Source organism: Perognathus longimembris, chromosome 2, assembly GCF_023159225.1.
Source record: "Perognathus longimembris pacificus isolate PPM17 chromosome 2, ASM2315922v1, whole genome shotgun sequence".
Lineage (NCBI taxonomy): Eukaryota > Metazoa > Chordata > Mammalia > Rodentia > Heteromyidae > Perognathus > Perognathus longimembris.
Window position 1 is genome coordinate 49577013 of NC_063162.1, and position 13723 is coordinate 49590735.

At 43.9% G+C, this 13723-nt stretch overlaps 1 protein-coding gene across 1 annotated transcript in view; it reads right to left on the minus strand.

Annotated features, from left to right (window-relative positions):
- The window catches only part of Dusp29 (dual specificity phosphatase 29), a 34409-nt gene extending 20918 nt beyond the window's left edge, over nucleotides 1-13491 (minus strand). The window contains exons 1-2 of the mRNA XM_048339097.1: nucleotides 13420-13491; nucleotides 2058-2307 (exon numbers count right to left, since the gene is read on the minus strand). Of these exons, the coding sequence (XP_048195054.1) occupies nucleotides 2058-2275 (218 nt within the window). The 5' untranslated portion in view covers nucleotides 2276-2307; nucleotides 13420-13491. The remainder of the gene's footprint in view (nucleotides 1-2057; nucleotides 2308-13419) is intronic.
- Nucleotides 13492-13723: the final 232 nt, after the last annotated feature.

Sequence of the window (13723 nt, forward strand, 5' to 3'; positions counted from 1 at the left end):
CTTATGCCTGCAATCTTAGCTACTCAAGAGACTGAGATTTGAGGATCGTAGTTCTAAGCCAGACTGAGCAGGAAAGCCCTCAAGACTATTTCCAATTTAACCAGCAAAATGCAAAACATAGAGAAAGCATGACCCAAGTGGTAGAGGGCCAGCCATGAACAAAAAACTGAGCAAGCTTGAGTCTCTGAGGTTAAGCCCCAGTATCCACACACATAAAAAAGGTGGAGTAGTTATACAGTTTTTTCTGACCTGATATTTAGTTTTAATCTTTTTAAAAAGGCATGTAATTTCTTTATAACTTGTCACATTAAAAAATAAAAAGGAGGGCTGGGGATATGGCCTAGTGGCAAGAGAGCTTGCCTCTTATACATGAGGCCCTGGGTTTGATTCCCCAGCACCACATATACAGAAAATGGCCAGAAGTGGCGCTGTGGCTCAAGTGGCAGAGTGCTAGCCTTGAGCAAAAGGAAGCCAGGGACAGTGCTCAGGCCCTGAGTCCAAGGCCCAGGACTGGCCAAAAAATAAAAATAAATAAAAATAAATAAATAAAAAGGAAAAAAGATGAGACAAGGATGCTGCCTTTGGGTGTCTGCCGTGGCTAGACTATTTATTTCTAGGTCAATTTATCTTAAGCATCATGGTGTGGATTGAGATCACACATGATAGAGTTCTCCATGGGAAGGCAGAACACTTCAGAGCATACAGGAGGATCTAGAACTGTAATTATGACCAAGGTTTCTGGGTAGAACAAAACTATACCAGAACCACACCCACCAATCTGTCAGATCATGGGGTACTTACCAAACTATTCTGTACCTTGGTTCCTTACCTTTTAAATGGGAGATATTATGTGATCTCTTTTCATTAGGTTATCATGAGGATAAAATGAGCTCACATGCAGCTTTGTACAATGCTTGGCATACAGTATTCCATAAATTATAGCTATCACTTTACCAATGACATTTATAATAAGTATATCCATTTAGAGGAATGTGGCTATAAAAACCTAGAAAACAACTGGGTGCCAGTAGCTCACACCTGTAATCCTAGCTACTCAGGAGGCTGAAATCTGTGGTTCAAAGCCAGTGCAGGAAGGAAAGTCAGTGAGACTCTTATCTCCAATAATTTTTTTAAGCCAGAAATGGAATTGTGCCTCAAGTGGTAGAGCATTAGCTTTGAGTAAAAGAAGCTTAGGTACAGTGCCCAGGCCTTTAGTTCAAACCCCAGGACCAGCAAAAAAACAAAACTAGAAAACATCAACTGATCATCCTTCCAGATGCATTGGTTGCTGGTACTCCTATGCAGTCAACCACAGAATTGATGCTATTCTTGCTATTGTTACACCCAGCTAAAATTAAAGACTATATTTCCCAGCCTTTCTTGTAGCTAAGCAAAGTCTTAGGTGGGACTTCCTCTCAGAAAACTGTCCTTTTTGTCCTCTTTCTCTAAACTTTTCTGCTCTCTGGATATTACAGTTGATAGCCAGGACCCTAGCAGCAACCTGGCACCCTGAAACAACCTTGAGGAAGGAGGCTAGCCCCTCAGAATGGCGACACACACTACCAGGGCCCGAGACTCTGATGACCCTATAGTTCATACCTTCCTCTGGCTTTTCATAGAGTGCATGAAAGAAATAAATCCCTAGGGCTAGAAATGTGGCTCAGTGGTAGAATACTTGCCTAGCATGCACAAAGCCCTGGGTTCGATTCCTCAGCACAACATAAACAGAAAAATCCGGAAGTGGTGCTGTGGCTCAAGAGGTAGAGTGCTAGCCTTGAGCAAAAAGAAGCCAGGGACAGTGCTCAGGCCCTGAGTTCAAGCCCCAGGACTGGCAAAAAGAGAGAGAGAGAGAGAGACAGAGACAGAGAGACAGAGAGAGAGAGATCTTCCTTATGATCCCTTTCTGGGCTTTCTGTAAAATAGAAATGAACCTATGTCGTGCTAATAAACTTCTCACAGAACAACTAACCAAAAGAACTGAAACTAAAGCTGTGGCTAGGAGGAGGTGCCTGGTAAGCTGGAAGGAGGCCAGAGGCTAGGCTGGGCCTAGCACTTACTCATCTCCGATGTAGAGCCTGGGCCAGACTTCGTTGACATGGGTGTATTGGGGACTACCCTTCCAGAAGAGCTGCTCCAGCTCGAAGGCTCCAGGAGTGCAGTAGTCCTCTGCCTCCCCCTCCTTCTCCTCCTTCTCCTCTTTCTCTTCCTTCAGGGATAGCTCTTTGGCACATGGGCAAGCATTGTTGAGTCTTGTCTTTGTACGTCCGGATATCATTTTGGAGCCAAAAGCTTCTTCCTTTTCTGTAGCTGTTTATGAAAGAGGGTTAGCAGGACAGGGTTTAGCACTGAAGTTGGAAAACTATAGAAAGAAACTGCACTTAAATATGCTGGTGGGTCCTTAGCCTCACCTGCTCTGTTCCCACTTGCTGGGCCCAAGCTACACAGGTAAGCCAAGAAGGCCATGGTAACAGTTAAAACAATGCTCCCCAGTGTTGCAGGGTCCCCAAAACAAATGCGCTCGTGCCTAAGGAAGATTTGTAGCTTTGGGCCTACAAGTCCTTCAGGCAGCAAGTCCCTTCCCACCTTTCTTTTAGGCTTTGTCCCTTCTTTCTAATCTACTTTTTCCTTTATCTGATTGGAACCTGCTAGTTTTGGCTATTTTGAACCCAAATAGAAGGCCCAGAAGGCTTCTGACATTTTAGGTCTGTGGCTTTCCCGACATCCACAGGGAGAAGGTGGCCAATGGAAAGGGCATGTGGCTAAGTCCAGGGCAGGTGTGGGCTGAGTGTGGACAGCCATGCACAGAAGCCTTCTTGGTTCACCCTAGAAGGCTGTCCATGGCCGGATTACCTTATCTAAGCTAAAGAGCTCTGTGGATTGAATCAGGTATTGGTGAATCAGAACTTGGTGATGCTCTGCTAGTAGAATGTGGGAGAAGAGTTTTCATTGTCCCCAAGGAAACGAATTCTCTGTGGAATTGGGCAGTGTGTGTTCTGTGAGCTGAGTACAACGCCTTTTATCACACCTGAAAAGGGAAGCTATGCTCAAGCCCTGTGGCTGGTGGGAAGCAGAAAAGGGTGGAATGACAGAAGCACAGAAGTATGCAATGGGGAGGGACTGTTACTTATTGATAAGTGCAATCAGCTCTTATAGCCACTTGCAAATCCACAGATTTAGCCAACCAAAGATGGAAAATAACGCACAAAGATCAATTGCTCTTGACATTGTTCCCTAAACAATTCAATATAACAACTACTTACATAGTATTAGGTGTAAGTCATGTAGAAATGATGTAAAGAATGTAGTAAGATGTACTTAGGTTATAACAAATTCTACCACCTTTTATTTCTTCCTTATTGTTATTTTACATTTTTGTCAGTCCCTGAGCTTTTGTGCTCAAAGCTAGCAATCTACCACTTTGAGCCATAGCACCATTTCTGGTTTGGGAGTGGTTAATTAGAGATGAGTCTCACGGACTTTCCTGCCCTGGCTAGCTTTGAACCTCAATCCTCAGATCTTAGCCTTGTGAGCCATTAGCACTCGGCTTCTACAGCTTTTTAAATCAGGGACATGAGCCTTGATGGATTGTGGTACCGATCCCTCCTGGACACTGAGGGACAACTGTACTTAAGTAGCACTTGTACCAGACACTATTCCAAGCCTTTTACAAACTTATTTCACCTCTTGACAGTTATTTTGAAGATAGATAAATAAAAGGAAAGAATGTAGCATTTATTTCATCCTTCCTGATACAAACTGGACAACTGGTAGATGAGGAAGAATTCCTTCCTTCCTCTCTCTCTCCCTCCCTCCCTCTCTCCCTCCCTCCCTCCTCCTCTTCTTCCCTCCCTCCCTCCCTCCTTCTCTCTCTCTCTCTCTCTCTCTCTCTCTCTCTCTCTCTCTTTTTCCTTCTTTTTGTTGGTTGTGAGGTTTGAGCTCTGGGCCTGGGTGCTGTCCCTGAGCCTCTTTGTGCTTAAGGCTAGCACTCTACCCAGCACCACTTCCAGCTTTTTCTGTGTATGTGGTACTGAGGAATTGAACCCAGGATGTCATGCATACTAGGCAAGCCCTCTACCACTAAGCCACATTCCCAGCCCAAGAGCTGAGGTTTTTGTTTGTTTGTTTGTTCGTTTGTTTTTTGGTTGGTTGTGGGGCTTGAACTCTGGGCCCCGGGTGCTGTCTCTGAGCTCTTCAGCTCAAGAGCTGAGGTTTTTAATTCCTCATTCCTTCCCTTCCTCTTTTTCTTTCTCTCTTTCTCTCTCTCTCTCTCTCTTTCTTTCTCTCTCCCTCTCTCTCTCCTTTTCATTTTTTGTTTTGTTTTGTTTTTTGTTGGTCCTGAGACTTTAACTCAAGGCCTAGGTGCTGTCTCTGAGTCTTTTTTGTTCAAGGCTAGCATTCTACTACTTAAACCATGGCTCCACTTCTGGCTTTTGGGTGGTTAATTGGAGATAAGGGTCTCATGGACTTTCCTGCCTGAGCTGGACTTGCAATGCAATTCAGATCTCAGCCTCCTGAGTGGCTAGAATTATAGGCATGAGCCACCAGCACTCAGCTTGTCTTTTGTTTTGTGGCTTGAGCCCAGGGCCTTATTCTCTCACTTAGCTTTTTTGCTCAAGGATGGTGCTCTACCATCTCAAGGAGGTGCCACACCTCCACTTCTGGCTTAATAGGAGAAGAGAGTCTCACAGGACTTTTCTGTCTCAGCTGGCTTCAAACTGGGATCCTCAGACCTTGGTCTCCTGAAGTAACTACAATTATAAGCATGGGTCATTGATGCCCAATAAGGAGCTATTTTTTCAAGAGAATTGAATTTAAGGTGCTTTGCATCTTCTTCTTAAGGTGGGGCCATATCATTTCTCCAAATGATAGAGGAGGAAAGGGCTGTCCCCTGCTCATGGGCTTCATGTCGTTTATCTAGTTCAACCTCAGTTCTGGAATGTAGAGGTGCTTAGAAAGTATGTGTTGGAGATAAGCACTGGTAGTTCACACCTGTAATCCTAGCTACTCAGGAGGTTGAAATCTGAGGATCACAGTTCAAAGCCAGCCCAGGCAGGAAGTTCATGAGACTTTTGTCTCCAACTAACCACCAGAAAACCAGAAGTGGTGCTGTGGCTCAAAGTGATAGAATGCTAGACTTGAGCAAAAGAGCTCAGGGATAGTGCCCAGGCCCCAAGTTCAAGTCCCAAAACCTACAAAAAGAAAGAAAAGAAAAAAGAAAGTATGTTTGTTGGGTGAGCAAATTACTTGGTGAATGGATAGATTAGGGGATGACCGAATAAACAATGCACACCTGTGAGGCCTTTTTGCAGACTCAGCCAGCACTGCTTAAGCAGGGCTGAGTTCTGGTGAGGGATGGAGGAGGCAAGTACAGGACCTAGTATGGATTGTGCCTTCCTCAGTGAAACTTGGTCAGGCCTGAACGTCACTGTGGGGCCTGCTTACTGCTGTTTCCACAGGAGGAGAGAAATGATTTCACAGGTTAGTCAGAGCTTCTCTTGCAGGAGCAGCACAGACCCTCACTGTCCTAAGTCACAGCTTTACTTGCTTCATACCCACAGGGCCTCCCATTGTTCTTGTTTTCCATGAATAGTACCTGGGCACCATATACCTAAAGGTTGTGGTGTCAGGCCTCCCACTAATGGAAGCTTTGGAAGAGGCAATTTCAGGGAGACTGGAGTCAGTTCCATTCTGAAAACTCCATCTGTCGCCTTTGATCACTGAAGCTGACCTCCCCCTCAATGAGGCTGTTCCCCCTCATTATGCTGTGGAGGGAGCCATCCCCAGCCCCACCTCTGTGCTGAAAGCCTCGGCTGGATTTCCAGACAGAAGAGGAAGTGGTGTGGTCTGCCCAGAGCCACTTGGCACGCAGAGGGGGCTCTGGGATCTATTATCCTCCAGAATGCAGATTTGATGGGGGAAGAGAACAAAGCACTGAGCCGTCCAGAAACCACAGACCTGTAATCTTTCCAAATCCTGAAGGCGGCTTGTGTGCATCCCTCTCTGCATGGCTCCCAAGTCTCTCATTCTCACAGAGGCCAGGAAAAGCCTGTTTCCCAGATCACAGCCAAAATGGAAAGGGAAGACAAATCTATTCTGTTTGGTTTCCATAGATTCGACCCAGAGATTGACTGCCAAGGTCTCCATGACACATGCAATATCAATTCCAGGCTAAATGTCATAATGAGAGCTGGGCAAGCTGTCAAGAGAGGCCTCCAGGTTCCTGTTACAGCTTCATATTTAAAGATTTTTGTCCTAGGAAATCAAATGCCAGTTCTGAAGGCTACTTGGCCTATGTGAGCTCCCTTCTCAGAGGGTAGCCAATTGAGACTCCTTTATGGAGGGACCAGGAGTAGTTGAGTAGGACAAAAATTTAAGCAAGACATTATGGAGGGGTGGGGATTGTGGCACATTAAGAGCAAACATTCTCTCTGATGGGAACAGCAGCCATTCCATGTAGGAATGCAAGTCCAGATTTTCTGATATTTTTTGTGACTATCCAGAAAGCCAGATTTTTTTTGTAAGCAATGTGCTAATTTTTAAATGTAGGCAGCTGTCGCAGACGTTATCCTTGTATTGTCCCATTCCTTGCTCAAGTAACCACAGTGTTAGTAGGCAGATCCCATATCCACACCTGGCTTCATACTTCAAGCACTTATGTTTCTGCTGTATGGCATGTTCTGTTGTTTTCTTTCTCCTGCTGAGAAGCAGGGGTACACCCTAGGAGGCAGCTTTTTCAACCCTGACAGTCAGTTTTAAAGTGTGTCCTGCACAGTCTCCTAGAGGTGACCTCACTTATACATTCTTCACCAGCCCTGTCCCTCCTTAGGTCCCTTACATCCACCACCCTGCTTCCTGGAGCATCTTGCACATAAACAGCTTAAAGCCTGACTCTGGTTTTGAGGTCTATAGTTTTCTTTTTCTTTCTTTCTTTCTTTCTTTCTTTCTTTCTTTCTTTCTTTCTTTCTTTTTCTTTCTTTCTTTCCTTCTTTTCTTTCTTTCTTTCTTTCTTTCTTTCTTTCTTTCTTTCTTTCTTTCTTTCCTTCTTTCCTTCCTTCTTTCTTTCTTTCTTTTTTTTTTTTTGCCAGTCCTGGGCCTTGGACTCAGAGCCTGAGTACTGTCCCTGGCTTCTTTTTGCTCAAGGCTAGCACTCTGCCACTTGAGCCACAGCAACACTTCTGGCCGTTTTCTACATATGCGGTGCCGGGGAATCGAACCCAGGGCTTCATGTATTAGAGGCAAGCACTCTTGCCACTAGGCCATAGTCCCAGCCCCTATAGTTTTATTTTCTTACATAACAAATACATATTTATACATAAAGGAAATATGTATATTTATACATATATTCACACACATACAGGATTTTCTTTCCAGCACTGGAAATTGAAGTCATGGCCTCTCACTGGCTAGGCAAGCAATGCTCCAATCCTTTTGCTTCTAGTTTGTTTTTCAGATATAGTCTCTGGCTTTTGCCCAGGCTGATCTTTAACCAGGATCATCCTCCTTCTACCTCCTGAGAAACTAGAATTGTAAGTGTGGGCCACTATACCTCGCTAAATGTTTGTTAAATATCAAAATGTCATACTGTAGGTCATCCTCATTCTACACCCACAACATAGGCCTCTTGCTCAACAAAAAACACCATCTGAGGATCCTTTTTTTTTTTTTGACTTAGCACTTTTTATTGTTAAAACAATTAAAATATAAATACATATGCTTCCGAATAATACAAAGAAATAATAGATGTCAACTTCAGAACTATGGATAAAAGGAAGAAAGCAAAAGAACAGATAGTGAAGAGAACAACAGTGAGATTACTACCAAAATATTATCTTCTGTTTTGGGTGGTAGGTTTTTTATTATTTTGTTTTGTTTTTTGAAAAGACAGACATATAAAGAAAGAAAAGAAGAAAATGCCTGTAATCCTATTTACTCAGGAGGTTGAGATCTCAAGATTGCAGTTTGAAGCCAGCCAGACTAGAAAGTCCATGAGATTCTTAATTAACCACTAAAAAGCTAGAAGTAGAGCTCAAGTGGCAGAGTGTCAGACTTGAGCAAAAAAGCTAAGAGACTGACCCAGGCCATGAGTTAAAGTCTAAGTATCTAGAGAGAGAGAGAAAGAGTGAGAGAGACAGAGAGAGACAGAAAGATAGAGACAGACAGTTACAAACAGATAAAAGGAACAAAGCATGAACCAATTATAACAGAGTGTCATGTATCAAAGGTTATTGGCTTTAAAATGAGATGATATAAAATGACATAACATAAAATTAAACTAGCTCATCGTCTGTAGGCTAATACCTAACCTGGATCAAATTTAAGTCACTCATCCAGGTTACCTTTTTTCCTGCATCCAATTCAACTGTATGTATAAACATGTCTCCAAAAATATCAGGTCTTTTACCATCACCAAGTTACCTCCTTCTCAGCAATAAAGCTGAAAGAAAAGGAGGGGAGCTGCACAGCTGGAAATGTTGCTAATTCATCTCTCCATCTCTGCAATATGACAATTCCCATAACCTATAAGGAAGCCACTGGTGGTTGTTATTCATTCAATATTCAGTAAGTACATCAAAAGTCATCATAAGTATAGGGACCCTCCAGGCTTAAAATTAATACTTGAGTATAATTACTTTGAGGATCCTTTTGATGGGATAAGGCCTACAGCCTCCCCCCCCCCCCAGATGCATTGCAATGAAATGATTTGAGTGTCCTAGAACATTCCTAAAGGGATATATAAGGATCCTTTGGTTCAGGGCCTCACAAGAGTCTAGGGTATGTGTGGCATTCAGATTAAATTCTCCTTGAAGGGAAACTTCTTCCCTTCCTATTTCAGATTCAGAGTAATGTCTCCCTAGGAGGGTGGCAGGGGCATAGACTTTGACTTCCCCTTAGCCTGAGTGTGGCTTAGTCTAAATCAGCTGCACTCAGGGCACTCTGAGGTCACAAGTGAGAATAGAAGCAGATCGTTTCCTCCTTGACCTCATGTTGGGTCTGCGCCTGTCCCCAAAGCTCTCTACTCATGTCTCCCTCTTTCAAATACAGAGCAGGATTGAGCCAAGCCAGTGTGAGAGGGGATTGAGCAAAGGTAGAACCAACTGAGTCACAGAGATCTCTGTTTCTCCAAGTTTTAGTCTAGCCAAACAATTTATAACCAAATTTTGAGGGCTTGTTATCTTTTGAGATAGAGTCTCACTATTATAGCCTAGGCTAAACTATAATTTATAGCCCAGGCTGCCCTTAACCCTCAGTCCTACTGCCTCAGCCATATGTATGTAGTTCATACCTGGAAAGTCTTTTTAAAAAATTCTATCCTCGGGGCTAGGAATATGGCCTAGTGGTAAAGTGCTCACCTCGTATACATGAAGCCCTGGGTTCGATTCCTCAGCACCACATATATAGAAAAAAGCTGGAAGTGGAGCTGTGGCTCAAGTGGCAGAGTGCTAGCCTTGAGCAAAAAGAAGCCGGGGACAGTGCTCAGGCCCTGAGTCCACTCCCCAGGACTGGCAACAAAAACAAAACAAATTTAAAAAGAAATTCTATCCTCCCTTCAAAAATATTCTGTATCTATAGATATTTGTATTCCTAGTGTATTGTGTGTTTATAAGATTTCTTCCATGAGAGAAGTCAGGCCAAGTTGGGCCTGGAGTATGCTTTGGACACAGGGGGATAGTAAAAGTGTTATTGTAGTTGGTTAAATGACCGTTAGTTGAGTAATATTTACTGCTGGGTACAATGGGGACATGGGCTTATGTAAATATTATACATATTTTTAATTTGCTACAAGCTGTGTTTGTCTATGTATTTTAAATCTATCAAAAAGATTACAAGTAGAAAATGAAAGTCATGGATTTATTTATTTTTAATTTAATTTATTTTTTGGTGCTGGTCCTGAGACTTGAACTCAGGGCCTGGGCACTGTCTCTGACCTTCTTTTGCTCAAGGCTAGCACTCTACCATTCTACCACTTGAGCTACAGCTCTAATTCTGTTGTTTTGTTTTTTGGTTTTTTTTGAGTAGTTTATGGAGATGAAAGTCTCCTGCCAAGGCTGACTTTGAACCATGATCTTCAAATCTCAGTTTCCTGAGTAACTAGGATGACAGGCCTGAGCCACCAGTGCCTGGCTAAAGTCATAGATTTTTAAAAACTTAAAACTTGGGCTTAAAAATTCAGGAGTTTACTTTGTTGCCTCTAACTTATGTATAATACATAATCCAAGTTTAACAGATTGTTTTTTTCTTTTGAATTCTGGCAAGTGTGTTAATAGGCAATTTGGTGAATTAATATAAAATCCTTTCATTTAAAAAACAGAAAAATCTTAATTTAAAAGGAAATTTAATATTCCTTCTTCAATAGTGTTGATGTCATGAACTTGTTTGATTAACTCTTCAGATGGTTTCTAAGCACTTTGGGGTGGTAATTTATGAACTCCTAATTGATTTCCCCAATCTTGGTTTAGCAGAAATGAGCCTCCCGGAAATGTGAGGGATGGAGCCCTCACACTCAGTTTCCTTCTCAGAGGAGCTGGCCAGGATGGACATTTTCTGGACACAGAGGGAGCTCTGATGAGGGAGATAGGGACGATGACACCTGACCAGGCCAGATGTGGTTCCTAACAGCTGGGCCTTTGCCTCCTCTAGTGAGGTGTGGAAACACCGCACCTTTCATCAACCTCTCATTGAGGTCCAAACATAGGGAAGGGCAGAAGAGGTTTCAGACTGTGTTAGGGTACAGCCCTCACCATGGACCCCTATACTTCCCCATCCAGGCCACTATTTCATAGTAGCTTGTCTCTCAGATGCTCCACAGGGAAGGCTTTGGGCTCAGTGAGGCTATAGAACATCATGTAAGTTCTCAGAGAAGTCAAGGTATTGACCAGACCCAGGTGGTTGCTTTTTGTGTACACTAGTCCTGGGGCTAGTCTCTAATTCATTACAGTAGTCCTTGGATGCTGTCTCTGAGTTTTTTTGCTCAAGGCTAATGCTCCACCACTTTGAACCACAGCTTCATTTTCAGGGTTTTGGTGCTCAATTAGAGCTAAGAGTCTCACAGACTGTCCTGCCCAGGCTGGCTTTGAACAGTGATCCTCAGATCTTAGCCTCCTGAGTAGCTAGGATTACAGGTGTAAGCATCAGCACCTGGCCCCAGGTGCTTACTTTTATTGTGTGTTCATTGAGTATCTGCTTTCCAAACCTCCTATATGAAGAATGACTATCTCATGTGACAGGCGAGAAAATGGGTGTCAACAAGATTAAGAACAACATCAAGCTAGTAATAGGGTACATCAGCCCAAGTAGTCCATGTCAGCACCTAGTACTTATGTCCCTGGTCACAGGGTATAAGCTCCTGAGGGCAAAGATGAGCCTTTCAGTTTGGTATGTCCCTACCCCATTGTAAAGAAGAGTGGTATAAAGAAGTCATAATAAGAGGTCTTGTGTTCCTCAGATCCAGCTTCCTCATGTGTAAATGGAAGAAAAAAATCCACCTCAATGGCAGTTGGATTAAATGAGACAATCTAAGTCCTTGACACATCAACATGGATATTGAAACATGGTGTGAAGCTGGTAAATGGAGGCAGCAGAGAAGTGAGTGGAGCTATTTTCTGAGCCAAGAATAGGAAGAGTGGAACATTTTGACTAGGGCATAGATCTCTGTAGGGCAATTCTGAATAGCTTTCTTTGAGTGATGTATGTGAAGTACAAACAAGGCTGTCTTGTTTATAGAAAAGACTGTCTCCAGATAGTTAATATCTGATGGCTGAATCAGGCCCCTCTGAGCTGTAACTCTGTTCCTTTTCTATAGGAATGGAGGCCCCCCCCCCAGCCCATCAAGAGTCACCAGGAGCAGAAAATCAATCACTGACTCTGCAGTCAGACTGAAGAGCTATGACCTTGGTCCCAGTACTTGGCACAACTGTTCCCAGACCCGGATCTGTGTCCCCCACCTCTCTAAGACCACCAACCCCTATTGCTTATGCCATGGGACTCTATAAGACATGTTGGGTTCTAGTATTTACCACTTTCTAGGATGTGTGCCTTGGAGCAAACCACCAAATTCTTTGTGCCTCAGTTTCCTCAACTGAAGATAGGGATGATGATGTACACCTCTCATGGAAGAAGTGAGTACAGACTTTCAGGGAAAGTTCTTGGAACTGGGCATGTGCTCAGCACCAGGAAGCACTGTAGATTGACCAAGCCTGTGTAGTGTCTAGGACAGCCAGCCCTGACCTGAGGCTGGTGGAAGGCAGCCTGCTCCTCTTTTGAGTGGACCCCACTGAGTCTCAGTGGAGTTGCCAGAAAATGCTAACAGCCAACCATCTTGCCTATGGCCCCTATCTGCTGTGGGATTGACATTGGCCACAAGAATTTCATCCTCACACAGGACCTGAAGTCCCTCATCCTCAGCACAGATCTATCTTCCCTTCTGAAGAGCAACCTGACCTCAAGACAGCCTGACCTTCCCCTAATCATCAACCCTCTCCCACCTCCCATCCTTGTGCCCAGGACTCTTGCTCAGAAGCCCTTCAGGAGTTTATTATAAATGTTGGGAGTCCTTTGGTTTGTCAGTGGGCCCAAAATGGGGATAACAAGGAGGATCCATGAGGAAAAATGTCAGGGCAACAGAAAAAGCATCTTGAGAACTCTCACTAGATATGATCCTCATGCCCTCTCTCTTACTCTAGAATGTCCCCCTTGGAATGTTTTCAACCTTCCTAAATAATCATAACCCCCTGGTCCCAACAGCTTTTACATTGCAAGCTCTGAACAACCTTTGGGGCCACAGGACCAGGGTACTGTGGTCTGAATTAAAACCCTTAAGTTGAGACATCAGATGCCTTCCTCTCTTCTACTTGCACATGGTGCTCTCTTGGTTGAGACCCATCCCTCCATGAGGGATGGCAGTGCCATTTCAACCCAGCCTCCTACCAAGATTAGAAAAGCTGTAAAGAGTCACTATGTCCAGGACATAGACTTCTCAGCCTTGGGTACCTCAGTACATATTTGTAATTCGCACTGCCTGACACACAATCTGGGCTACACCCATGCCTCTGTTTCTCTGCTTCTAGACTTTTTCCTCTCAACGAGATTTATGACACATGTAGAACCTTGCTGGAATGTGAACTATAATAGAACACATCCAATGCCCTAGAAATTCCCAGTGAGCTTTAGCCTACTCAATTATCCTTTAGAAATGGTCATTGAACTGGAAACTCAGATTTAGTGGGAAGAAAGTGAAAAAAGTTCAGTAGTGTCTCTAGAGAATGCTGGTATAACAAGAAGCTTCTCATACTAGAAGGATGTAAGCAGTTTCCCACAGCTCCAAAGGCAGTAGACAAAGATCTTCTATGCCCACACCCAGGCCCCCCCAAGAACACCTGGCTGAATGCACGGGATACCAGCCACCCTTTTTAAAGGCCTTACCTGTATGTGCTGTGGACCTGCCTGGGTCAAGAGGTACCGGTCCGTGGGGTGTGTGGCAGCCACACACCAGCCTCTCCAACTGGCATCAGAGATCCTATTTTTAGGGTCAGACCTGCTGACGCTGTCCTTGTGTACTGTCCAGTCTGAGAGGAGACCTATGGCATTTGCTTACAAAATATTCACCAGTGTGACATGAAACCCTTGATTTAAAAAGTCCTGTACCAGCCGGGGCGCTGGTGGCTTATGCCTGTAATCCAAGCTACTCAGACGGCTGAGATCTGAGGATCATGGTTCAAAGCCAGCC